Source organism: Cuculus canorus, chromosome 10, assembly GCF_017976375.1.
Source record: "Cuculus canorus isolate bCucCan1 chromosome 10, bCucCan1.pri, whole genome shotgun sequence".
NCBI lineage: Eukaryota > Metazoa > Chordata > Aves > Cuculiformes > Cuculidae > Cuculus > Cuculus canorus.
Genome location: NC_071410.1, coordinates 9,207,029 through 9,234,370, shown reverse-complemented (window position 1 = coordinate 9,234,370; position 27,342 = coordinate 9,207,029). Strand labels below are relative to the sequence as shown.

At 44.6% G+C, this 27,342-nt stretch overlaps 1 protein-coding gene across 5 annotated transcripts in view; it reads left to right on the top strand.

The window, feature by feature from the left end:
• PLS3 (plastin 3) overlaps positions 1-27,342 on the top strand; it is a 52,229-nt gene that overhangs the window by 16,847 nt on the left and 8,040 nt on the right. For 2 of the 5 annotated variants that reach the window (XM_054075129.1, XM_054075132.1), the window contains exons 2-7: positions 13,693-13,779; positions 21,115-21,278; positions 23,672-23,801; positions 24,237-24,369; positions 25,664-25,745; positions 26,415-26,580. In XM_054075129.1, the coding sequence (XP_053931104.1) occupies positions 13,713-13,779; positions 21,115-21,278; positions 23,672-23,801; positions 24,237-24,369; positions 25,664-25,745; positions 26,415-26,580 (742 nt within the window). In that variant the 5' untranslated portion in view covers positions 13,693-13,712. The other 3 variants (XM_054075130.1, XM_054075131.1, XM_054075133.1) reach the window with 3 other exon arrangements.

Here is a 27,342-nt window from a genome sequence, read left to right as displayed (position 1 = left end):
TGGGTTTTATTAGTTGCTTTGTACAGCTTCTAATATTAGCATGGCATCTTTTGGCATTGCTAACTATGGATGGAAAAGACCACTTCTGCAATGGACAGGAAACCCTGGTGTTCAGGAGCACATGGTTGTCCTCTCCTGAGTGGTGGAACTTACTGTAGGACTGCACAGCCCACTGTAGCCGAAGGCCAGGATGTTGGATATGTTCCTTTCTTCCCCTAGAGGTTTGCCAGAGGATCTGTTCTTGAGGGTTAGTGGTGAGAGGAGATGGACAAGATGACTCCTGAATTTACCAGCTCTGCTCCCTCATCACCTGGAAGGCGGCGGCTGCCACTCCCACAGCTGTCGTTGAGTAACCTCTGGAGGGCAAATATGTATTAGTGGCCTCCCAGCGAAACCTGGCAGCTGGAACTGGGAGGAGATGTGTGCTTGCGCAACGATGTGCTGGAGGGATCCTATCCATGCCGTAAGTCCTCCTTGTGTGTAAATGTCAATCTTGATGCTTCATGCAGGGAGGTGGATTTGTCACCAGAGTAGAGTAACTTCTGAGCACCCCTGGCATCTTGTTCTTCTCCCTAAAAGGCTTTCTTGAAGAGGAAGGAAGAGGAAAATACACTGGTATACTGGCTTGACTGTAAAACGTCCTATTTTGGAAGATCGTGGGGAACAGTGTGTGACCAGCCATGCTTGAGGAAGTGGGCTGGGAGTGTCTGAGGAGCTCTGTGTCCGCTGCCTGCCATCACCACACCCAGCGTGGTGAGTCTTGGGGCATGACGCAGAGATGAGAGGTGCTGGCACTGCTGAAGTGCTATTTTAGGTTTGAGAGTAATTGCAGGTTGGACCGACAGGACTGGATTTGGAGTATTTGGAGACCAAAGTGCTTTTAAAGCTGTGGAAAAACTGGCTATTGCTGATCCTTTGCAAATGTGGAAGTTAGGTGTTTCACATGCACTGTGTGTGCATCAGTTACACAGCTTCTACTTTACTGTGGAGCCACTGACTGCCAACAGTGGGTAGCAATGCCCTTTCCCTTCCCAGCAGAGGGAATGGCAATAGCTGTTAGCCCTGTAGGATGCATTGCACTTACTTACCTGGAAAAAGAAAGGTGAGTAAGAGGTTTGAAGACCCATGGGCTGGTGGCTTTGGGTGTCTGCCTCTGCAGTGTGAATCAGTCACCTGCACACACCTGCAGGTGCTGCTTTTCTATCCCAACAACTCAGATGCCAGAGGCAGGACAGGAGGCTTTTCATTTCCCTCCCAAAAGCAGACATTGCTCCTGCGATGGCTCTGCTGTTGATAGAAGTCACAACCTAGCCTGGGAGCTGGGCTTTGGCACACTTTGCTCCCAGACCTGTCAAGCTCCAAAGCCTCAGCGCTTCCTAAAACTTACAGGATTAACTTATAATGTGTGGTGTGCTCACATGTAGAGTGGAAACAGTGGAGGGACTGAACTTCCTGTAGTAAGTCTCTTTAGTTTTGTTGCGTGTTTGCCCCAAGACTTCACAGGCTGGATGCAGTCACTAGTTTGAATCAGAGGAGTCAGATGGGCTCCTAGCACCCAGGGGTTGATGCGATGCTGAAGCTGGTTGCTGGTGCAAGTCAGGGCGGAGTTAAAACTGCTCTTCCCTAAACCCTGTGTGATGCTAAGGCAACCTGATCTGTGTGGAGGGCAAAAGTGTTTTGCAAGCCAACTTCTTTCCTTTTAGGTTGCAGCTGCAGTTCTAGGCATAAAACCCACTATTTTGGTTTCCATTATATTTACCATCCTGAGGAAGCTGGCAGGTTGTGGGTTTGGTTTTTTTTTTTTTGTTTGTTTTGTTTTTAAATCTCTTTTGAAACTTTACTGCTGGAAGCTAAATTTATAGGTGATGGCCAAGAAATGGGACCAGGCAATGACTCACTTTCCTGGATGATGTCATTTTTAAAAAGAAAAAAATAAAAAACCTAATGACCCTGTTGGTCAAGTATTCTTAATTTTTTGAAGTCACAGGTTCTTCGAATTCTTAACTAATTCAAGTATTATGTATATTAGGAAGCAACATCCTTTCTTTTTAGCTGGGGAGGGTGTTTGAGCGTTATGGACTTGACAGGAATAGAAATATCTGAAATATGTGATTATAGTTTGGAAATCTTACTTAACCTTTTGGGTGATTGATTCTGCTCCTGTTCATTGCATCAGCAAAACCAACATAGTACGTGGTGTTTCTGTTGCTTGTCTTTCTGGTTGGTAGCAGATGTCTGTCCATGTTTCCTCTAGAGCAGAGAGGGATTAATTGTTGAGGTAATGCAATATATTACAATATGGACCACCTCTGAACTCTGTATTTAGTGCCCATTCAGACCACTGCTTTTACAGACTGTGAGGTGAAATAGCAGGCAGCATCCTCCTTCAAACAGATCTGGATCTTTGTTGCTCTACGAACTTCTAGTGGTTTAAAGACAACCATAAAATAAGTACATATAACACATATAAGTAATAAGTACATATAAGTACATATAAAATAAGTACATTATAAGCACCGTGTTGCTTTTGGGCTGGACAAGCTGAGAGCTAGCAATGTAAAATGCATTTAATTTAAAACATGAAAGTTAGAGAGTTTTGGGGTTGGTTTTTTTTTTTGTTTTCAGAAAAAAAATTTTGCTTACCTAAAAGCTTTACCTCTTGCTGCCTCCTGTTCCCAAGTGCAAAGGAATACAAAAAGCAAAGCTAGTTTCTGGGGGAGGATCCCCCCTCTCCCTGCTCCATATGTGATGCTTCTTGGCCTCTCTAAATGCATCTTTTTGCGACGTGACCGCATCCCCTCTGTGGCTGTGGGGAAGCGACCTCCCCTTCGCTGGGCGGGGATGGTGGGAGGAATGCTGGCTCTCCAGATCCGGGCTGTGGGCGTGGGAGACGCTTCAGCGCTCGGGCAGGACGAGGGGAGCGATTTGCATTCCTCGGCAGAGGAGAGGAGGTAAGGATGTCTCCTGCTGCAGGATGGCCCTTAGGATGACGCTGGTGCTGCTGGCTTCTGCTCGGGGTTCATGCTGGGTGCAAACACATGCTGGAGACTGCCCTGCAACGACTCGTTTCGCTTTTTATTTTCTCCTCGAAACATCTAGCGGTTCCTAATGCTGTAGCAGGTAAAGGAAAATACCTTTAGGCAGAACAGAAAGAGTCATTTCTGGGTTCGATGCTTTTTAAATGTGGAATTTGCGCACCTGACCGAGCAGTGCGTGCAAACGGAGCAGCAGCAAGTGCTCTTGGCTGACTTTGCATCACCGAGTATTTAGTTTTTCAAGTGAGGACTGAGGGTGTGTCTTCCAGAAATCTCAGTCTGTGGCACATCTTGCCCATCTCAGTCTGCAGCAGGTTTTTAATAAGCAGAACTGCTTAAACTTGCATGATAGAAGTGTTTAAATATTTAAACCTTTGCCTTGCAGAAAGTGTGAGAAGCTCCGAGTCCTTTTGGGAAGTGGCTGTAGAGTGATGGCTAACTTTTTGGGGGGGGTCTTTCACCCAGACACGCTGTGTCTGCTGTCTTGCAGTCCAGTGGGAATGGCATATGGCATCGCAGCCTGGCAAGAGTTTGTTTCCAAGCTGAGGAGTTTATTTTGCTTGCTCTATTTTCTGGTGAAGAATGGCTATACTTGATCCTGTAAGCCCGTGTAGACCCTTTCCAAATGCTTTAGCAGTTGCTACTGGCTGAAGCAATTGCACACCAAATACTGTTAAGTATTGGACTGAAATGCTGAAGTTTTTGTGCTGAAAAAAATTACTTAACATGTCTGAAAAACCTGTAAAACACATCTAGTATAGTTTTTTCATGTTCTGGTTTTGTTTATACCGAGTGCGTTGCTCTGAGGTTTTGCTTAGTTATATTTTACTCTTATCCTGCATTTATTCTGCAAAGCATCTGGCTGTAAAGAATGATTTCCACAGCTGGAGGACTCTCACGCTCTCCTGAAACTTATAGTAGCGGTGACCTGCTGTTCGCAGTGCACACATCTCGCTAGCCATTACATCCTAGGGGTGTTGGGCACTGCCTGAGCTGATAAATCCAGGGAGTAGGAAGAAGCAAAGCAGCTTGAAGGGACCCAATGAGAAGTTATTGCTTGGCTCCAGCAGTGCTGTGTGCATCTTTGAGATGCTGCCTGGCTCTGAAACTTGTTAATTAGGCTGTGTTTTGTAGAGATTATTAATGCTTGCTCAAAATCCAAGAGCTGGAGTGGTGCTTGCTTGATCCTGGACTGGTGGCTGCTACCTTTTGCTCCCTATCGCTCCACCCTGTAGTAGATTAAGCTGTAGAGAGTTTGGGGAACACCCTGCTGTTAGAGAGAACGTGATTTCACTCTCATGGCAGTCTCCTGGGAGGCAAATACTGCACCTCTCCTGCTCTTCTAGCCATTTCACATGGATCTCTGAGATGAATGTTTCTGCTTTTGTTAAAGGTAGCTAGGATCTCTACCGTCTTCTCTAGAGAAAGTAAGTATTGAATTTACAGGCTTTTTTTTTTTTCCCTGTTTCCAAAAGTTGCTGGGAATGTAGTAGCTTTAGTTCTAAAAGCTATGCAGTGGCACTGATTTATTGCAGTCTAGTGTTATTTTCTTACTCTGAATCAAATTTTTTGGACTTCTTTACGTTTTTCCCAAGTGCTTTCTTAACAAATTTACAGACAGAGGGGAAAGATGGAAAAAGGTGTTTTTTTCTTTTCTTTTATCAGTAGCTCTTCCTAGAAAGAGATGAGTTACGGAAATGTGCCGGTTTTAAGAGACTTTTGAAACATAGTTCCAATGCTTAGAGTTTGTAGTTTCTGTTTGTTTCTTATTTAAGAAAACATTCATTGACACACTTCTGTGAATGTTTATGGTCTAGGCAGCAGTTGCAGGGCTGCTGGAATTTCAGCCCTGACCGTGCTGTTTCAGGACAGCTTTGTTTATCTTCTAACTGATAAAAAAGTCTGCAAGATCACTTGACCACAGTTGTGCCTTCAAAAAGGTTGCACGAAACCCACCCTCCCAAAATTAATTGCTGAAACTCCTTATTGTCCAGCTCGCCAGGGATCGGCACTGTCATGCTGAGCATTTGGCTTGCAGGAGCTTGTTTGCTGGCAATGAATAAGCAGTGACTGTACTGTGATTTAATTTAGGGGTCAGGTTGATTCCTTAGCCTGGGTGAGGGGGAATTTTAAGAGTAATGATTCTTGCTTTATCATGGCATGTTGCATATCAGTTGCTTTATCTGCCAAGCAAAGACACTACCTGACAGCAGAGGCTGAAGGTGCTGAGGACATGGAGGTGGGTCTGGGCTCCATGCCCTCAACTCCTTTCAGACTTTGAAGGGCTTTATCCAGCTGCTGGAGGCCAGGGCACAGGCCAAAGCCAGCAACTCTCTCTTTCATAAGGATTTGAGCTCATTTTGGGCTGGATATTGGGGAAAACCATGGACAAATGCTTAAAGCATGTTGAGGGTAAACTGCAGGTCTCAGCAAGCAGGTCCCAATTGCTGCTAGGGAAGGAAATTGGCCCCGATCCAGCCTTGGGATCCTCATCCCTCCTGATTTATGCAAGTGGGGAACCACTATGGCTCTGAGAGTCCCATCATAAAATGAGGGATGCCTTATGCAGAGTTTTGCAAAGGGTGGCAAGAGGTACATCTCGAAGTCATTTATGGTTAAGAAATGGAATAAGCAGAAGAAAGTGTTTAATGCTGCTTTATTTAGGGGCCTAAGCAAGAATAAGAATTACTATGCACATAAGAATTTCCTGAGAAGCCAGCATGATTTTTCTGTGCCTTGGCCAGGAATTTGAATTTACCCTTTTAAGTCTCAGTCCATTAGCTGACACCTGACCTCCGCCATCCCTCCCATACCACCCTTTTACCTTCTTGCACTTGGGTTTAAATTATCTCTGAATGTTGTTTGCTTTTGCAAGTTCTAGACAGATGCATGTTCAACTCTGACTTTCTTGAGAGATCTTAGAAGGATTACCTGTTTTGTGTACTAATTAGTTAATAGGGAATATTGCAGTTCTGCTTTCACTGATATGAACAAACTATTGAAATTCAAAAGTAAGTTAAACCAATCGAGCAGGTTATGATCTCAGATATGCTTTAGTCCTGGAGTAGTTGCTGTGCTAAAACCAGAAGAGTGCCGAAATGTGATGTTTAGGAGTAGTTGGCAGAGGCTTTTAAGGACTGACTCATTGGTGCCTTGAGCAGTATTTTTTTCTGGTTTCCACTGTGCCTTGCAGATTTTATGTACTTTATAGATACCTGTGGTAGAATTGGAGCAGTGAGGTGGTTGGTACGCCATCGCCGCAAGCGTCCAGCGTGATGGGACTGTGAGAGTGCACCTGCAAGGTCTAGCACACAGCTGCTCTTATCTGGAAAGTCAGCACTGCCCCTGCTATGAATGTCCACCCAATCCATTTGGCTCTCATCTTCTGTCTCAGGAGCCTTCAGAGAAGAGTGTAGGTCTGCAGGAAGCCCTCTGTGCTTCTCCCTTCCATTTGAGTCCCAAACCACTTTAGCATTTCTCTCAGTTCAGCCTTCTCGTAGTTAACACTGGGTCATGAGAATTAAGCAAGCATCCATCTCCTCTGCTCCAGGATTGCATATCACCCCTTAATGTGCATCAGAGGTAGCTCTGGGTCATACCCTTCGGGGCTGGAGGGGATGTGTTGAGGGGGACTGCACCGGCATAGCCTTTTTTCCCCCTCCCATGTCCAGCTGGATTGGAAATATTTGTGTTACTCTGACTTCTGCTCCTCTCCAGCCCTTGGACTCTTTCTCTTTTCTGTATCTGTGAGACAGAGGGATTTGTGTACCCAAACCCCTACATATTTTTGTGTCGTGTCTTCAGCTTTTAGTATGCTGGATGCTGCCCTGAAGGACGTGGGTTTCTTGGGCTTTTAGCAAGGGACACTTTCTTATTTGATACTTTCAATAAGGATTTAAGATGATCAAAGCTAATGAATCTGTCTTGAAGGGAGAGAAAACTCTTTGACCAGCATGCCAGAAGTGAAGTGATCGGGTTGTCCATGAGTGTTGGGGCAGCAGTTCAAGGCTAAGCAGAAGGCATAGGAAAACTGGCTTGCTGTGGTTGCTCCCATACTGTTGGAGTGACCCTGCCACTGTGCAGCCCAGATCCCTATTGGACATCTACCCCAGTGCTGCTCAGACAAATCTCTGATGTCGTTCTATCTAGGTCTAGCTAGCAGAAATTGGGGTTTTAATCTGGACCTGCTGGAGGAAAGTGCGTGTCCAGAGGTGGATACCCCGTAGAGACATGTCTCCAGATCTGGAGAGAGCCACTGGCAAGCCAAGTGCAGTAACTAACTCCAGCCTGTGTTCCTGCTTCTGATGGATTTGACAGGTTTCCCCCCCTGCAGCAACGATGAGTTGTGTAACAATGGGAGCAAAGTCTCACAGCTGGCTCCCAGGTAAAAATAAGCATAGCAGGGAGCCTGCCACTCCCAGCATCCCTGTTTCAGGAATTTGAAAGGATATAAAGCAAGACTGACTAATGGGACTTCTGATTTAGGGAAGCTTCAAAGAGAGCAGCTGGAGGTAATCGCTGTATGGGGTTGGAAAGAAGTGAGCTGTAAGGTGCCTATGCAGTGGGAATCAGTATCTGTGGTTGTGTCCTTTCCCTACGACGCGGCAAGTGGCTGTATAACAACTGGTGGGCTACACAGCCAGCATGGATGAGTCAAAGTGTTCACTGTGTGTACTGGATGTACTGTGTGTAAAGGCAGTAGCTTGAGAAAGCTGGAGACTTGGGAGGTGATCAGGTCAAACAGCAAGACAGACTTAAAGAACTTCACTGTTAGAATTGAATCTGTGTGTAGTTGGTTCTTGGCCAGTTGAGATGAGTTGCTTGGTGCTGTTAATAGTGAAATAAAACTGGGTTTTGGTGATTGCTTTGCAGATGTTACAACCCAGTGCTGTTCAACAGTTAAAGCACTGCAGACCTTGAGAGCAGAGCTGTAGTTTCATTGAGCCCAATGTGCATAAGCCCGGGAAAGCTTGGTTGAAGGGAAGAGCCACTGATGAGAGATGCAGCTACTTTGCCAAATCTGGCACTGCAAAGAAATAGTGGCTCAGAGCTCCATGTACGCCTTTCCTCCTGAGGCAGGGGAAGTGGCTGAGTCAATAGGAACACCTCCGTGCTTTGTGTGTGATTACTGTGCTCATACAAAGAGCAGCAACGAAGCAATTTCCAGGGGACAGTGGTTTGTAGCAGCGACACACTGTTGGCAAGGTGTTAGACGCCTCAGCAGTGCAGTCTTTGTGGATGGGATAGCATCTGCTAATCACTGCTCTTATCAAGTTGATACTTATCACCATGTGGAAAGATGACAGTCTGGTGAAGGTCTGGTTTCAGCCTGTGCATCTGACTGGTGACTGACTGGAAGGTAATTGCCAAATAAAAATTTATGTGCTTCTAGAAGCCTGGTGTTTGCTAATAAACACTTATGATGAGCGAGTGCTGTGTTGCAGGGGTTTGATGAACAAAACATTGTTTGAAACGCACAAACTGATTATAAGTAGGAAAGGATGGAGTGCATGATAGGTCTTCATTTATGGGCCAGTCCCTAAGCTTCCCTGACCTTCCCCTAGAGTGATGATCAGTGTTTATCTTGGAAGACTAATCAGACCAAGTCTTTACACATGAAGCTGTCAATTTTGAAGATGATGTCTGTAAAACCCCAAAAGCTTTGCTCAGACTGGACAAGAGTAAGGAGCCAGGAGAGCTTCTGGGTGCACCTGGCGGTGGGGTGGGTGGGTATGTGTGCCCTCTCCTGCCTGCAAGTATTTCCAAATACAGCATGAGCCCAGGGCTAACGGGTGACTGTGGAGGAGAGTTCCTGCAGTGTCAGGAGATCCCTGTAGCATCCCAGTCACCTGGAGAGGGACGCAAAGAAAACTGGCTTTCAGACCTCCCTAGTGACCTGCTTCCCTCACTGCTTTGCCCTGAGCAGAGTGGCTGCCCTGGACTGGCCCGGCAGCTTGCACAGCCGTGCTGCTGGGGTGCAAAGGACATTGTGGTGACCAAAATTCACGCATCTTGCAAAAGCAGTCCTGGGGAACGTGTGTGAATGGCCCAAGGGAAGCAAGGGAGTGTGGATAGCCATCCCATTCAGCCTGTGAAGCAGGGAAGAAGAAGAGGATGGGGTGAGCCACAGGAAGCCTCAGGGCTGGATCCTACGTCAGCTGAATCTCCAGGATTCCCTCCAAATTAGCTCCAAATTAGCAAGGCAGCTGTGTCAGTGCTGTGTGCTGCAAGCCTGTGGGCTCTGGTACTTGCCATGGGTTGCGGACTGAGCACCTGGTTGTCCGGCTCATTATTCCTAAAGCAAGACTGGTATGTGCTGGGTTAGTGGTCAGAGACGTGTGGGTTTTGAAGTATTTTTAATTAGCTAATGCTGACTGACTTGCCTTCTCGTGTCTGGAGTCTTCGTCATGAAAAGGCAGCAAAACCACAGGTTCCTCTGGAAAGGGGAATACGTGTAGGATGAGTCACTGCTCCAGACTAGGACTACCTTGTGCTTTTTTTTTTTTTTTTTCCCCCAAATCTAATTGGAAAGGTAAGTATTAATACCTTTTTGTTGACACTTTAATGTGTCTCTGCATTTGCCTGTTTGAGTAAACAAATTAATGCTGTTAATAAGTCAGTTGTAGAGAGATTAAAACAGGGTGGGTCTGGGAGGGACAGAGCAGCTCGGTTTTCAAACCAGTGTGGAGCTGCTAAGAAAGCAATTCTTCCACTTGGATTAGGGGCAAATTCCAGCTCTGTTTCTGTTGGAAGTGTTCAAGTGGCTGTCAGGAAATATTTGGTTGCCATGTGCTTTCAAAATTGAATTAATTCTCCAGCTTTCAAGGAGATGTGCAAATGCCTGAATGCTCCTTCCTGCCCCCTCCCTGTTTGCTACCAATCCTCTGTGCAGCTCCCAGGGCTTCCCCTCTTGGGGAAGAGCCTTGGGGACATTTTCTCTGGGATTGAATGTTTTTAAGTTGCTGTCTGTGCAGTTAATCCACCCAAATGTCCTGGTTAGCTTCTGGCATTTGTGGTGGAAGTGCTGAGCATGAAAGCAGAGGCATCCCTCCGGTGACAGTCCCTGCTGCAATGGTGAGTCTCCAGGTGGCTCACAGCTGTTAAAACACACAGACTGGGGCAGCTTTTTGTGACCTGCCCTTATTGCAGTTCTGTCTGGAGAGCAAATAAACTAACCCTGATTCAGTGAGTGCAGTGTGTTTAGAAGCTATAAAAGTTGTTTGCACAGAAACTTGATACAGCCCCTCTCTGGGAAGGGAGTTGATCTTCGAAAAACCCGAGACGCACTCAAAGCGGCTCTGATCTGCAGCACAAAGTGAAGTCTTCAGAGGACAGAAATTGGATGCAGTCTGTCCACGGCTCTTCTGTGAAGCTTCTTTTGTGCATCCCTGTGTTATGGAGCTGCCTTTGCTTTCTGTGGCGTGAGGGATGACCGCAGAAGCAAAAGGGATCTGGAGCAGGAATTGCTTCCTTATACACTGTTTATGAGTGCATTGACCGATGGGCTGTCTGTCACCAGGGTGTAAAATGACAGTGGGGTCACTAACTCACTCCAGTCTCCTCTTTTTGCCTTATTCTCTCTTCCTTCCTCTAAAACGGGTCTTTAGATGTGAGTGTGTTTCTGGCTGTCATTGCATGCCCTGGCAGAGACTTTGCTTGCAGTAGAAGTGACTGTGACGTGGTGAGGCGTGAGCAGCGTGGTGCTCTGTCCCCACAGGGCTTCGAGTGAGGCAGCTGATGTGTGATCCCTATGCCAGTGTGATAAAAGAGCTTTTTATGTCTGTGAAGACAAAGCCTCTTGTCTAAAAATGCATCTGAATGAAAAACACCACTCTGAATGTCCTAGACTCAGCTGTTAAAAACAAACAAACGAAAAAAAACCCACACAACAAAGAAACGAAAAGCTCCCCTGCCCCCAGCCCAGTGTGCCAATGTTGGTGTAATACCTCTCCATTGCGAAAAAATCTCTGTAAAATTGCTGGGGGGGAGCTTAGCAGTCCCTGCCAACTTGTAACATTTTTGCCCACTAACCTTTTCATATACTGTTTTCCTGTATCATAACACACTATCCCCTTCCCGAACACCTACAACAAGCTCAAGTGTTTGCTTTTTCTCTGTTGGTTCAAATTCTCCCTCTCCTCTGAAGTACAGAACGGGAGAAGGAAGAGATGCTTTGAGAACTGAGAGGTAAACTTGTTTTGTAGACTTACTAACTGAGCTGAACAGTTAGTTCAAACAACTGCAGGGTGAGTCCAAAGGTGGTGTTTCCTTGCTAAAGTCAAATGGCAGCTTTTTTTATTTTTAAAAAAAAAAAAACAAACCTCTCAGCTTATGGTGGTATTAGCTGCTTGTTTTAGTCTTAAATTGTTAGAGATAGTAGCAGATTAAATGCCAGTGAAATGGTTAGATAAAGATTCTTTTGGAATTCCCTTTTTAAGGGAAATCCTCGTGGTTTGAAAATGAGTTGGTGCAAGTGGGAATTAAGAAGAAGGCAGAGCTTATGAAGAGAGGGTTGGGTGAATCTTCAGTCTCGCAGCTCAGCCTCTCCTGCCTGGCGGCTCATGCCACCTGCCTGCCTACATAGCCATTTCCCAACAGTGTTCCCCAAGTTTCTGCTAATTGTGAAATTTGCCTTCTATGGTAATACACCAAGCTTGCTCAGAGCTGACTTTCTTGCTGAGCAACTCCTTTATCCCTTGGAAATAACAGCCAGGCTTTGGTGGCACCGAGACTTGGGCCACCGAGGCACCCTTGGGAGTGCAGCAGGGAAGGGTCTGCTTCAGGAATGAGGACTGAGCATCCAGCAAGACAGGCAGCACTACACACAGCATCCCTGCCTCTTCCAAGCACCTGCATGGTATCATTTCTTTGGTCGACTATTGTAACTTATCTGTGAAACAGTAAAAATCTTTACTGTGGTGCTTTTCTTTTTTCTGTGTCAGCTTTGCTGCAATTCTTCCACCTGCCCCATTCTTGCAGTACCAGCGCAATCTGAAATTGGCTGTCTTGCTTTTGGTGGTTTGGACTGACTGGTAAGCATCTTCTTGTGTTCACCGGCAGCTCTGCAGATGCTGAGAGGTGGGGTCTGAAGTGCTTCCCTTAAAGTCTCTGCAGTGATGAAACTTCTTGTTGACTTTCTGTGCTGCTAGCACCTGTCTGAGCTGCTTTCCCAGGCTGCCACACCTGCTCATCGCACTCATCTCTACAGGACTTCATTCTTTCCAGACTGAGTGAAGTGTTAGAAAAAATGAATATTTACAGCTACAGGCAAACTTGTGTTCTTAAGCTGACAAGAGCTTGTGAAGGCAGCTGGGAGCCTCAGACAAAAGAGGTTTGCTATTCAGAACACAGGCATTGGTGAAACTCAGCCTCTTGTCGCTTGAGCAGTGGGACAGCCCGTTCAGGATCCTGCCTTCTGACTGTCTATAAACCTGAATTCACCTCTCCTCCTTTTGCTTGCAGAGGAGGAGACGGCTGTGTCTGTCCCCATAGGCAGAGGAGGAACTTTTTATTTCTCGGCTTACAGCAATTGTAGCTAACAGAGTGGAAGCTGAAAAATCTTGGGATACAAATTTCATTTGAAGTTGCACTGAGCCTGCCCGGATCCCTGTTTTTAAAGACCACGAGCTAGAGCTATCACGTGTGCTAGAATGTGCTTATCAGTGCCCACCTTTTGTTCACGCACAGCGATTGCCCTGTTTGCATTGTTTCATCAGTTGCTGATCTCTCTTGGATTTATTAGTCAAAGTGCCAATGAGGCATTTGATGCTGCATCATGAATGTTGTGGGAAGGGAACATGGGCGGGTCATTGGCCTCTCCCGGTTCTTATGGTGATACCTCCTGACCAGGTGGCATCTAATCAGTGCTTGGAAAAGAGGATTAAAGCGGGTGGCTGTAGGGACTGTATGCTTCATCCTCTCTATTTCTTAAACACCAAGAAGATCTAATCAAAGTGGAGTTTCTGCATACTTGAGGTTTGAGCCTGGCTGATGCCTGGTGTTGCGTACTTGCTTGCGGTGTTCCATACTTGCCTTGTTCAGGAGGGTGGAGGGGGTCAGTGACAGTGCAAACAGCCTGTTGCTTACATGGTTTATTGAGAGACTGACTCTGTGGAAATAGGTAGTTGTTTATTCAAACAGTTTTCTTGTAGAAAAGCATGCTATTTCTTTTTTTGCAAACAATATCAGATATACTACTATGTGCAAAAAGACCTTTTTCAAGCACTGTTCAAAATCTTTGTTGTTTGGATTTGATAGCTATGTCCTCTCAGAAGAGACGGGAGGGCAGAGCGTTCAGTATCTCTTGCATTAATATTTTAATTCTGGATTCTAATGTTGTTCAAAGCTGTGGAAAATCCCTGGAGATGTGATTTTTCTGACCTACAGAACATGCTGATAGCAGGTACCTTAGTTTGTGTAGAGCAGTATAGCACATAAAATAAATACACAGAGGTAATTACTAACAAGGCTAATGGGATTTTTGACTTGTTAAGGAGTGTGTTTCACATCTGAGTTTCACACATGTTTTCTTAGGGGAAAGTCAAACATGGCTTTGAGAACTGTAGTGTCATTGGTACTGGTTGTTGCTATAATGCTGTTCAAAATCGCATACACTTGAATGCAGCCTCATTTCACAGTGTCCTCTTTCTCCATTTAGGTACTCCCTAAATTCATGAGATGGCCAACACTATGCAGATCTCCAAAGATGAGCTGGAGGAACTCAAGGAGGCCTTTGCCAAAGTTGGTAAGTCGTAATGAGGAGGGCACCTTGCTCCTCTCCGTACGTTTGAAATGCATTTATCCCACCTCTGTGAGCAGCAGTGCCAGCAAGATGTGGGCAGTCTGCTGCTCTCGTGTTCTTCTCTGTGCCAAGGATTTCTTTGGCAGTCTTGTTGCTTCTGGCTTGTGACTTCTAGCCAAGGAGCATAAAGGAAGGGACATGGGCAGTCTGGCTGTCAGTGAGCACTGGCAGACAGCCTTGCCCTGTTGCTCCAGGGTGGGCTTCATTGGTTCCTGATGGCAGAGCTACTATCCGAACAGGTATTGCATTACTTTGGCTCATGGACCACTTCAGGGCTTGCACAGTGTTTGGTTCTGATGATATTGGTTTTGGCACATTGGCTGAGCCGTGCAGATGATAAATGTTGGAGCTACGCTTCTGGTTTGTGCAGGTGCATTTGAGGCACGACGTTGTGTGAGCTTGCAGGCAAAAACCTAATTAGTGTCTGTTTACGTGGCCATTATGGAGCTGCTTGTGGTGATAATAAAATGCTTTGTGGCTGCGGTGCATGTGCATTGCCCTCTGGTGGCTCAATTTCTTCTCTGGTTCTCACCTCCCTAACAGTCTGCAGTGCTCGAGGGGCTGCACAGCCCAAGCTGCTCTGCCCGAGTTCCAGCTTTCCCCCTGCTTTAGCAGTGCAGAAGCTTCTGGCAGGCTGCATCGGGAAGATGAAATGGGCAGAAAACTGACTTCATGGAGAAAATTGTTTTCTGCTGGTTTAGCTTCCTGATATGGCTTATTTGGAGGATCAGAGAAACGCCAGGGTGGGGTGGGATGGGAACTGGACTGAAGCACTATGGACTGAGATCAGCCTGTGCAGCTGGGGAACCACACCCGGGACTGGCACCGGCCGGGAATGAGTTGCACAAGCGATCAGAGCCAGTGTTTCTTTTTTCCGAAGCGCACATCGGCATCGCTTGAGCACTGGTTATAAATACAAATGGGTAGTTGCCTTGTGTCTGTATTGGGTAGACTGCCCTCTAGAGCAGGGTGGCTATGGAATCACTTGCTTGCTCTAAATTTGCATCTGCAGAGAGAAATATAAATTTCAAAGACAAACGATTCTCACGGAGCACTATTCCCTGTTGGAACTTAAAGCAAATTGCACTTTAGGTGGTTCCTCTTCCTGTCTTGCTCTTCCCCAGACTTTATCAGGAGGTTGAAGTGAGCTGCTGCAGAGGGAGATGAGTGACCGTTGTGTCTCGCTGCCGAAGGTGCCTCTGAGTGCACACCTTAGTAAGACTGGGATGTAGGCAGGCCTTTCTGTCCCTGGATAAACAAAATTATTGACCTGGCTGGAATGTGGTGGCTTTTTGTTATTAGTATCGGACGGAGGAAATTATTGAGTTTAAGTTAGTTGGTTGCCTTTGCACTGGAAACACAGAGAAACCCAAGTCAAATCCTGGTTTCTTTTAGGAAAACAACTCGCCCTGATCAGGAGGTTTGTTCCCTTCTTGGTTTTAAATTATAAAAGCAGTATCAAAACTTAAGTATTATTGAGAAATGTGGTAATTCACCTGGACATACCCACAGAGAGAGATCTGTTAGTCCTTTACAACTGCCTTCTGTTTTGTGTGCCTTAGGCATGGCACAGCTCACAAGCATTGCTCTGGGACATGCGCTCCTGACAAGTCTTTAATGTTCTCATTCTTTTTATTCTTTCCTAAAGGAGCCATGTTTGCCCTGGTTGCTAACTGGGTGACTGACTTTCACTGGAAACTTCTAATACCATCTCTAGTGAATAGGAAGAAAAGTTGGACTAAGGCTGCTGTTTAATATGAAGCATTTGTCTCTCAGCTACCTGGAAGACTTGGAATGCAGCTGAGAAGTACAATTATAGCAAAGCTTATCTGGTTGGTTTCTAGGATGTTGTAAAGGAGATGTGGGGAGGAAGAAGTGTCTCAGGGGGTGATTTCTTCTCGCTGAGATGTGGCCTGCTCCAACGCATGGCTGCATGGGCTTCCTGGAGGTCTGTTTTAACACTAGCATTGGGCAAATTGCTGTTTTGGGTGTGTAGGTTGGTGGAAATTTAAAGGTGTGTGTTGGACCAGCTTTTCTGTATACAGCTTGACCAGTTTGAGGCATCTGGTGATGCTGGAAGGCAGTGAAGTGTTACTGTTGTTACTATGTGCTCTGTCCCCACTTGCCTTCCCTGACGCTTAAAGGTATCTTCTCTCTCCCACGCAGCTGATGTGCTGTTCTCCAACAGCCAACAAAAGGCTAAAGTCCCATAGACTACCTCTTGCTTCCTAGAAGCAGTTCACAGGTGAGAAACCATGGTTTAAGGTTAGCACTAAAGTCAGCTACGGCTCGGACAAGAGGCCCCCAGGATCCTACAACCAGGTATTTTTATTGGAAGTGGTCAAAGTGGTAAACAGCAGCGGTGAAAAAAAGCATTTTAACATCTGAAAAACAGTAGTTAAGTGGGGCATAATAACTCGTATGAATGACCTGCAGGTTAGTGAGAGAAGACCGTGTTGCTCCAAATCTCAGCTGATCTCTGAATTTTTTCCTGCGAGTGTATGTGTGTGTTTGGCCAAACAGTGGCACTTCATAGGGGAGGCATGGCAGAACAAAATCTGCAAACTTGTTCTGTTTATTTGTCTTCCTTCTCCTCATTTCTAGTAGCAGAGATAAGCATCTTATTTGGAAACACCGAGTACTTAAAATTTGTAACCCAGCTGAACACTTTGTTCGCTGCTGCGAGGTGGTAAAACAATGCTCTGAAAGGTTAGCGTAAGTCAAATAGGGATCTGCTAGAGTGTGTCCTGCTGAGCATATATCCTTAAAAGGAAACATGTGGGTTACTTTCCCCTCTTGCATCCTGTTATTTAAGCTATTTTAAGTACTTTTTGGGAGGAAGCTGAGCAGGAGCCTGAAGCAGCTTTTGCATTCAGTTTCTTGCGGCTTTGCTGCGCCCCCTGCATACGGGCAGGAGCTGGTGCCGTACATCACTGCGGTGACCTTTCCCAGGTTTAGTAGCTGGCGTGCATGCATCTTTCGGTAGAAATAGGAAACTTCAGATGTGCTGTAGTTTCCTTTCCATCAGGCAGATTATAACGAATCCAGGCTGTTGCTTGTCTGTTAAAACGATTTTGCTTTCTTCCGTTAGCAATTCTGGGCCATACGCAGAAAGATTTCATTGGGGATAGCTTCTATTTTGACAGCCTCTTCAGCTGTTGAATACCATTTCAGATTTTATTATAGAGGGATTTTAGACCACCTTCCATCTGAAGTCTAGCCCTGCTGCAGGACATCCAGCAATGCACCATACGATAGGCCTGCACTAATGCTGGAAATAATTACGGAACTTGCTGGTGCTGCAAAGATGACTACTTTTTTTTAATTTGCTATTTTGTACAATTAACTCTAATGCCAGAGACAGCTGGAAGGGAAGCAGTTGCCCTGTGGGATACCAATCTCAGGCCTATTTTTCATGTTTACAGGGCTAAAGAGAATGAGTCCATGTTCCACCGCTTAGTCAATCACTAGCTAAGGTTATTTGGCTCTGCTACCAAGCCAAAACCACAGGCTAGCACATCCTCCAGGCTTTAACACTTAAGCCTGCCCTTCTGCATCCAAGAAGTTAAACTTGGAATGAGAGCATCTTGACTGCAAACCCATTAACTCACTGCAGGGTCTTGCAGTAGAACCAGTGGATCTTTCTCACTTCTGCTCCTGGAGTGTCTGGGACATAGGTGCCTTTTTAATCTATGAAGTAAATAATAGATTTGGGATGTTGTTAAGACTTGGAAGAATTTACGTCATAAGACCCGGGGTTTTGAGGGAGTTAAGGTGCGTTACTCAACAGTGTGTGCACTTCCCATTTGACTGTGCTGTCTGTCTGAGCCCGACGCAGATGCTGAGAGCCACTGATGTGCAGCATCTTCCCTGGTGCCGTGCTCCTGAGTCACATGTGAGTGTGTGTAACAAATGGTCCTTTGTGCTGCAGAACTGCTAATTTTTTTAGGGTTTTTTTTTTTTTTTTCAGTGAGCAGAGGTAAATCTGCTTTGAACTAAGCACACCTGGAGGACCAGGAAGATGCTCCTTTGCAGGGGTGAAACGAAACCCTCAAAATGGGCAGATGTTGACCCAGCCTGCAATAAATTCCTGATATCTGCCCTGCAGCCAGATTTGATGCTTTCAGGCTGAGATTGAGATCTGCTGAGCAAGCGTGGATGGACCGGATGAAAGTCTGGGCAAACTCCTCAGTTGCATTTCAGTCGGGTTTTTAAGTTATGGTTTCTTTTCTACCAGCAAACCAAAATGCGAGCCTGGGGATTATTTCCTTAATTAGATTATACCCTTAAAACTCTTGCAGGACTGTGTATGTAGAACTGAGCTCTGAACAGATTTAAACATCCTTTTACCTAGTGGATCTCTCCAGTGTGTTAGAGAGAGGGACTTTGGAGCTCGGTTTCCTGGTGTCTCACCCAACAGGCTTTTGTCTTATGAAATACCATATATATTGTGAATTCTGGAAGCTTAAGCTAGATGTGTCAAGAGGAAAACCTTTACCAAATGCTAATCAAAATCACACCTGTGATCCTATGGAGGCTACAGTATGTATTTTGAAGTCGTGTTTTTCTGTCCTTTGCCTTCTGCGTTTGGGTAGATGTAAAACTTAGGTTTTTTAGGTGGTGGATTGATTGGAAGAAGTGATGAAAAGGTGTTTCTGGATTTACCTGCTTAATTTGGCAACATGGCAAAGGGGTTGTAGTTATTTCAGTCAAGCACAGGCTAAAGCAATGAGTGTTGGCTGTAGGCAAGCTGAAGCTGAAAGCAAAGTTTTATTTTGGGTCCATAGGCCCTCGACATTAGCAAATCCCTTCTTGCCTGGTTTTCTTCACTGGCTGTGAGGCAGGGAAAAGATTTATATTATAGAGTTCAATTTAGTTGTAAGAAAACTTTAACAGAAGAAGCTGTGATTTATTTAGAGGGGAAATAGTTTGCTGATGACATCGCAGGCTGGACTGTTTAATAAAGCCTGCCTTTGTAAGCCTGTATTTTTTTGGAATAAAATTCTGAAAATGATGGCCAGACAGCAGCCTGTTGCTATCATTAATCATTGGCCCAAAACACTTCATTTCATCAACATTATTGTAAACACTGACATTTCTTAAAGTAGTTTAATGTATTTATTAATCCACTGGAATTGATGCTCCTCTTTAGTTTGAAACCTAGGGAAAAGGGAGTATAAGCTCTGTGTTACTTTGGTTGTTTGCCACTAAGCATATGAATTTCACTCTCTTGCTGCCTTATAAAAACAATTTTAAAATCCCACATGGATCTGGAAAGTAAGGAAGGTTGGGGTGGTGGTGAGGATGTGCTACTGGCTGGAACGTTGCTGTGAAACTAAACCTAAAAACCACCACCGACACCTCATTAAAAGTAAATAGACTTTCAAAATTTGCTAAAAAATGGACTTTAGAGCTGCCTTGATTGTTTGTTTTCTTTTAGTCTTGACAGGATCTACCTTAAGCATAAATACTGACCCCATCCCCTGTGGTGTGGGTTCTCTCTTGAACAAGCCCAAATACTGGGGCTGGTGCAGCTTTTCCACAGTGCAGGCTGGAGAGCTGGTAGCAGCCTGCTGCCTGCAAGTGTTTGGGCAGCAGAAGCTGTTGCTTGAGTGGAATTTAGCTCTATGTCCTTAGGGAGAGGCTTCTGCCTTATAAATAGCAGAAAAATCCTCCCATGTGGGATATGGACAGAATGGTGGCTGTGTGAAGCCACATGGAGCCGAGTGCCTTGCAACACAGTGTGGTTTTGGCAGCTGGTGGTGATGAGTGGCACTCAGTTGTGCCCCATCACAACACCAGGAGCTCTGGAGGGGGAGGACAAGGTAACACAGCTACTTAAATGCAGTGACTGCTCTTCATTTAGCCTTGAACTGTTCAGATGATGTCTTCAGGACAGGCACTGTGTCAACATTGCAGAGCCTGTGTTTGACTGATGATTGTAGGAGACTGCTAAATATCCACCTCCTCACCCCATCCAGGTATTCCCCATAAGCAGCAGTAATTCAGGGTTGGTATCTCCCCACGGCCCCAGTCCTGGGGAAGAGATGGCAGCTCAGGCGCTGAGTTAACTTCCCTGGATTGTCTGTACCACTTGTCTCCAGCAAAGGGATTTTAGCATCACATGTCCTGAATCCCTGTTTGTCTGAACATTTTGGAGGGTTATGGTTTTGTCTTTGGATATGAATTTGGGCTGTCTGACTGCTTCAGATACTGTGGCTACTGTTGGACTCCCAACCCTGCTGAAGCCTGGGTACCAGCTGTGCTATCTGCTCGTCTTGGTTAGCCTGAGGGAGGAGGCACCCAACCTGTGCCTCTCCATGGTGGTAACCTCGAGTGCCTGGAGAAGGGCTGGGGCTGCTGGATTTGCCCTGTACGGTCAGTACGTGAGATGATGTCCCTAAAGGGGTTAGGATCTGTTGGTATGAAAAGTTCCAGATTCGCACCAGATTCTCATTTTCTTTTTTCCCAAATCTAGTAGGCAATAATCTCTTACTAATCATGCGATGCTGCTGTGCCTTGGTGGTTGACTCTCAAAGCAAGTGTCCTTGCAGAAGGTTCTTGGGCAGCATTAAAATATCTGCTGCAATTTTCTGTTCAGCGATAAATGGGTAAAATCACTATCAACATGATAAAAAAGTCTAAATTAAAGTCTAAATGCAGAGCTGACTTACTGTTTGCAGCTAAGGAAGTAAGAAGTGCTGTGTTTCATTACTGTCTATTTTTAAGATGCAAAGCCAGCTGCAGTTAGATGTGAAAAGAAATACTCTGGAGATCATTTATGAAAATGCTGATGCTGTGTTGTGAAACTTATGGGAGATTTGGTCAAGTGTGCCAGGAGCCATCCTGCTTAGCTGTGCTTCAAAGCTGGCGCTGCCCAAAGACGCAAGGGTCTCATGCCTTGCACTGGTGTCCACTCTGAGGATGTGCTGTGTATATTCTTGATTCCTGATGTGTTCTTGGTGGTATCCATTGAATAGCGTACTACTTGAACTTGGTATTTTTGGAGTGGACATCCTGCTGTGTGTTCATATCCTTCACAGATCTTGCTTTCAGCAATGATGAATGCTTTGTGCCCCCCAAAACAGCTGTTCTGTGATAGACCATGCTAGGAGATTCCTCCTTGCCTCCGTGTCTTGTAGATATCCCTAGTAGCAGGTTGCTCTCCATAATGCACTCTAGAGCATGAGGACAGTGTTTCTATTCCGCTGCCTGAGCTGGTCCTGTTTGGGTATTGGCGCATTTCTAAAACCTTCTCGTGCTCCTTCTCTTCCTCAGACCTCAACAGCAATGGGTTCATCTGCGACTACGAATTGCATGAGCTCTTCAAGGAAGCCAACCTGCCTCTCCCTGGGTACAAAGTGAGAGAGATCATCCAGAAGCTCATGATTGATGGCGACAAGAATAAAGATGGGAAGATTAGTTTTGAAGAGTTTGTCTATGTGAGTGGTATTTCTGAATTTCCAGCAGCCTGCGGGACACCTTTTAGGCAAAGCTGAGGAAGAGGGTAGAAGATTTGAACCTGGCTTCTCAGCCACTTACCCTCCTAGTTTTCTTTCTACAAACTGATCACTTTTGAGGACTTGCCATGTCAAAATCAGTTCTTTTCACAGATCTCTGCATCTATCCAGTCTTTTGTGCTATTACTGCAAGCCTTTATGTTTGACAGAGAAGGAAATACGTTGTTTAAAAAAAAAAAATCCCAAACAAAACACAAAAAATCCATGTGCTTTTTCTATATGGAAACTTCGTTGGAGGCCAAAATACCATTTCCATACGAGGTGACAACTGGAAAAAGGATTTCCAGTTCTCTGAGCTTACAGAATTGACTGAAAAGTATTCACTTTTTCAAGGCACATAGATGAATGCTTGTTTTCCCAGTGAAGCAGTACAATTTCCTTTCCCAATTTAATGGGACAACAAGTGTTCGCTAAAGATTTGAGAGGGCATTTCAAGACACACTTGAAATGCTGATCTAGGAAAATTCAGATGCTTATGTGGCCTTAGAAAGGAAGAACGGGATTAAAGAGATAGGAGAAGCTGGAAGATGGGCCTAGCCTTCAGTCTTTTTCTGTATAAATAGATCAGAGTTGTTTTTTTTTTTTTTTTGTGAAAGCACAACTCCTCTTCTGAGATGCTGGTTCAGTCATCATACTGGTTCATCCCTTCATCCTTTTTAGTCTCTGACTGAATGCTGGAAGAGTAATAGAACTATGTGCAGTACACAGAGGGAGCTGTTTTTACGTCAGCTTTTTTTCTGGATATTACTCAATTTATCTTCACCTTCTGTTCCTTAATTATTTTCAGACCCTCTGAACCTTTGAGTTCGGAGTCAACTAGTAAGTTGGAGTTTGTTTGCGGTTTGTGAGCACTTGCATGCTGGGTGCACATTTCAGCTGTTGGTTTGAGCTGGTCCATAACTCTAACTTTGCACTAGGAAGGAAGAAATAAATCTCTTCTGTCATTTGAATGGTACCAATGATCCAGTAAACATGAAATGTCTTACAGTCAATTAAGCTTACAGTAGCAACAATGGGTATTTGTAGAATTTTTACAAACAGAACTGTTGCTATTTTCTGAGCCCCTTGATGGGGTTTATAGGGCAAAGGATGACATGAACTGACTTGAGGTTGGGACCAAGTAACTTAATGGTACCTCAGCATTAAAGTATGTATTTTCAAAGAAGAAAACTACTGCAATACCAGTAGTTAGTCCAGCAAATTTTTAAATAAATGAATCTGTATTAAAATCTTTGTGTTTGAAACCAACCAACCAGAAACCCCAAAACTCTTTGGCTGTCGAGCCTTCGCTCGGCTCTACCTGATCACTGTGATGAGCAGAACCTCTGCATGCCATCAGGAGATGGTTTGACTGCACTGCATCATCTTGACTTTGCCACTTTCCCTGTTTAAGGGATGGGGAAAGTCAAGAGTCACATCCAGCAGGCTGGTCCTGCAGTGACGCCTCTGCAGCCAAGTGGGCAAACTCCCCTCTCTTTTTAACAGAAGCCCTTTGCTCTGCTTTACAGTGCTGTTTACAGCACTGAGTAGTGTTTAGAGATCCTGAGTATTTTTCATTTGTGTTTTCAGACTGGTTGAAACTAATTTGGTTGAGTTTTGAGGGAGTTACAGAAGACTTTTAAGCCATTGAATGTATTTTTGCTAATAGTTGCTCAGTTCTATAGGGCCTCAGGGTCACCAATAGTACTGTCCAGCCTGCACAAATGGTGCATGTGAACTCTCTGTGCTGAAGCATCTCTTCTGCCCTCACACGTTGAGAGTATTTTGTAAGTTAGCCCAAGCCTGGTCTTGGAGGAGGAGGAATCCTTACCTGGGATGCTCGTGGTTATGCGTTATTGCAGATAGGACTGCTGTACACTTAAAGAGAATTGTTTATTGGGTTGTGGGTAAACTAAAGTCACGGTCACACGAGCATCTGGCTTACACAGAAAGGTTAAAATTGCACAACAGCTTTCTCAACTTTGGTCCCACGGAAACTGCTGCATGTGTACCTGCTCTCAGACTGCAAAGGTTTTGTGGTTCTTTTTCCTTGTGATCTCGTGAAATCTACTAGAAGAGGTAAATGTTTGCAATGTCCTTCATGCTTAATTCTTCTGTTTGAATAAGCACTTTCAATACGTGTTTGAGGGAGTGGAATGACTCTCTGCCCACTATCCGCATTAAATTTAATACCACTACACCCTTGCTGGGCACTTCACGTTTGCTGATTTTACTATAAAGTTTGCTTTAAAGCCAAGAAGAAATAACTTCTTCTGTGATCCTTTCATTTTATGAAAACTAGTTTTTCGTGTCTAACAGAGCACTTTAAATTGTAGATTTTCCAAGAGGTGAAAAGCAGCGATATTGCTAAAACATTCAGGAAAGCAATTAACAGGAAGGAAGGAATCTGTGCGATCGGAGGCACCTCAGAGCTCTCCAGTGAGGGGACGCAGCACTCCTACTCAGGTATTGCACTTTTGTATCCTTTCTTGGGTGATTCTCTGTGCTAACAATAGTAGGTTTCTACTGCCTTGTGCTGTGCTTCTGTTCTCCAATAGCTGAATGAGCTCAGGTCAGGGGGAGAGCAGGACAGAATTAGAGGGTAATACAAGATTAGCAGTGTGTAAAATAAATGTGTGCTTATTTGTTTTATTGACTGTGTTTGCTGATGAAGTCACCTTGAATATAATAAACTTGTTGAGTAACAGGTAAATAACAGGAATATTCTGGTAATCAGAAGTGAAAGTCATATTTCTTTGAACTTTGTGTGACTTTAATAAGATGGTATGGTAATGATAGTGAGGCTTTTATTTCCCTGGGCTATTGTACACTGATTCTTTTGGGAAAATCTTTGCCATGTTGTGAAAAAGCCTGTATTAAATTTACAATTGGTTATCTTAGAGGAAGAAAAATATGCCTTTGTAAACTGGATAAACAAAGCCCTGGAAAATGATCCTGACTGTAGGCACGTTGTTCCAATGAACCCAAATACAGATGACCTGTTCAAAGCTGTGGGAGACGGGATTGTGCTATGGTAAGTCACGATGGCTCCTGTGTTTAAAATAAGTAAATGAATAAATAAATAAAAATCCCCAAAATAACTTCTCAAAACTGTAGTGAGGGGAATTCTCATCCTCTTCGAGGCAGATTTTTTGACTAGTGTGTATGCATAATGTTTTGTACCTGTAAAAAGGAGCTTAGTCACCCTGGCTTGCTTTGTCATTGCGTGATGCTTAAGCTGATGTTTTTGCCTAGTGGTTTTGTTTGAGCTTGAGACTGAGTTTGCTGAAGGAGAGATGGTGCCTTGCGGCAGCAGAAATTATCCTGGTGCAAACTCAGCCTGATGCTAGGTAGCTTTGGGGAAGGGCATATGTGTTAAATAGCCGATTTTCTTTGATATTTGTACAGACAGTAACCTTTGGGAATGTTAGTGACCTTATGAATTTACACCCAAACTGGATTTTCTGAGAAGCCTCTGTTGCTTTTCATAGTAGCTGCACTAAGTTAGTAAAATAACTTATTTTGTTGCATGCTGAGAACAGAAGGCATCCAGGTCTGGTAAATACCAACCGATTTCTATTTATGGGGTTTCTTTTAGTTTTATGTTTTCTGTTTGTTTCTTTAAATGTAAGTGAATAAGTATAGTGGAGGACTGGATCAACCTGGAATGTCAGTGACTCTATCAATACGCCAAAGATGTTTAATGGGCCTTTCATTTCCTGTTTTTTTGTCTTTAGCTTGTGATTAATTTTTTTTTATTTCTCCAGATTGAAGTAATTCAGATCTTTAAGCAAAGACTGAACTCGGTAGAAAGTAGTACATAACGTAAAGTAAAAACTTCCAATGTTTTCTGTTGACTAAAAATTCATTGCGCTCCTGTGCTCCCCACTGAGCTCTCAGTGTCTGCTTTTTTGGGGCAGTTTTTTCTTCCCAGCTGTAGTACACCGTTACAGTAGGAGGAAGTGCATTTTCTTACTAGAATCTGCAGTGATGTCAACAGAGCAAAGAGTTTTCGCTAGTTCAGTGACTGTGCTGTGAATAATTCATTTGCTCTTTTTGCTCCAGCAGATGAGAGCAGTAGTGGCCAGCAATATAGTTAAAGTTTCAGTCGTAGCTATTAGTTACAAATACATTGTTGATACTGAAAATATTAACTTCAGATATACACAACCTTGATTCTAAAAAAAAAAAAAAAAAGTAATACTCAAACCCAAGCAGGTCAAAGGAAATGCACTGTGGTGAGTGTTGTAACAGTGCATTGAGTTTTGTTGAGATAAAATACTAAATGCTAAATGTTGTTCCAATGTTGTTATTTTTCCTCCTACTAGCAAAATGATCAATCTTTCTGTTCCGGACACAATTGATGAAAGAGCAATTAACAAGAAGAAACTCACGCCGTTCATAATTCAGGTATAGTAAATTTCTGAATTTTGCTAAAATTCATATTCATATAGAAATATTGAAAAGTTACCACAGTGGCTCAAGGGATTATTGTGGAACTGTGGAAAAGAGCGAGTTTTATAACTTGTGTTTCATTATTAAAGGCAGTTTTGTACTGTGCATAATTGACAGTGCTGTGGGTACAGTTCAAAAGGCAAAAATGTTAATGACAACATGAGTAAAATGGCTGAAATGCTGCAGGCACCTGATATTGCTGTGGTGATTACGTGCAGCACTGTCTTTTTTAAAACAGTGTGATTATTGGGGTTGACTATCTATGAATCATAGTACATAGTACAACAGATTGTTTTTGTGAGGCTGCCTGTGCATGCATGTATGTATAACTTAACATTTCTCTAGCCTTATTCTTGTTGATGCCACTAGATGCAAATAACTCAGAGGCTGAAACTAAATACCAAAGGCTGAAATTAAACCCTCATGCCTAGTTCACTTCTTATTGATTCAGCCTGCTGCCACTACAGCTCTGTTAAAAATTCAGCCAGAGAGCCTCTGGCAGCGTTTCTTCTGAGCTGCTGCCGTTGGAGCAAGGACGAGGGTGAAATCTCCACTGCTGGTGCTGGATGAAAGGCAAAGCAGCATCTCCTCTGGCTGTGTCTCACTCGGCTGTGCTGTTCGCAGGAGAACCTGAACCTGGCGTTGAATTCTGCATCAGCCATCGGGTGTCATGTTGTCAATATTGGTGCAGAGGACTTGAGGGAAGGGAAACCCCACCTGGTCCTTGGGCTTCTCTGGCAGATCATTAAGATCGGCTTGTTCGCTGACATTGAGCTCAGCAGAAACGAAGGTAAACGGACCTATAAGTGATTGCTTCTGAAGCATGAACACTACATTGCTTGTGCTGTCACTTCCAGCCCCATCACTGCCTCTTCCCTCCCCTCTTCTCTGAAAGCGGGCTGCTCACCCTTGGATTCCTTGGGGCATGTTCCAGGCTGAGTGCTCTCCAGCCCGTTTATAGCTGTGAAGCAGGTTCAGGAGGGCGAGTCGTGTCATCCCGGTAATATGTATCAGCCTTGGAAAACTGGCTGGACGCAAGTCTGTAACTCAAGATGATGAATCTTGCCTCAAGCCTTGTGGTTGCTTTGTGATGCCTCAGGCCGGATAGGCTCTCTGTGTGCTCTGGCCATGAGTATGTTGAAGTGTTGGGAGGTGGCAAAAGCTGATTGCATCCTTTCAGGATCATAGACAACTGCTTATCTTCCCTCAAAAAGAAAAAAGAGAGGGCTTCAGCTCTTTGGGAATGAGTTTGCAGTTACCTGGTCCTCCTAAAATCCTCCTTGTTACTGTCAGTGGTGCTGCTGAGCTCTCGCTTAATTCCTCGCTGTGGGACAGTGGTGCTGCAGCTTTCCCCCCGGTGCCTGTTTATGCCTGCACGATGGCCTCCAAAATTTAAACTTTTCAAATCATTCAAAGAGCTCCTGCATTGGGCTATCAGAGCCCCCGGGGGGATTGGGGAGCTTCAGTATCTTTTATTTAGACTTCCCAGACACAAAGTGGTAACGTTGTTTGGCTTAGGCTGAAAATTAATGGCAAGTGAAACATTGGCGAG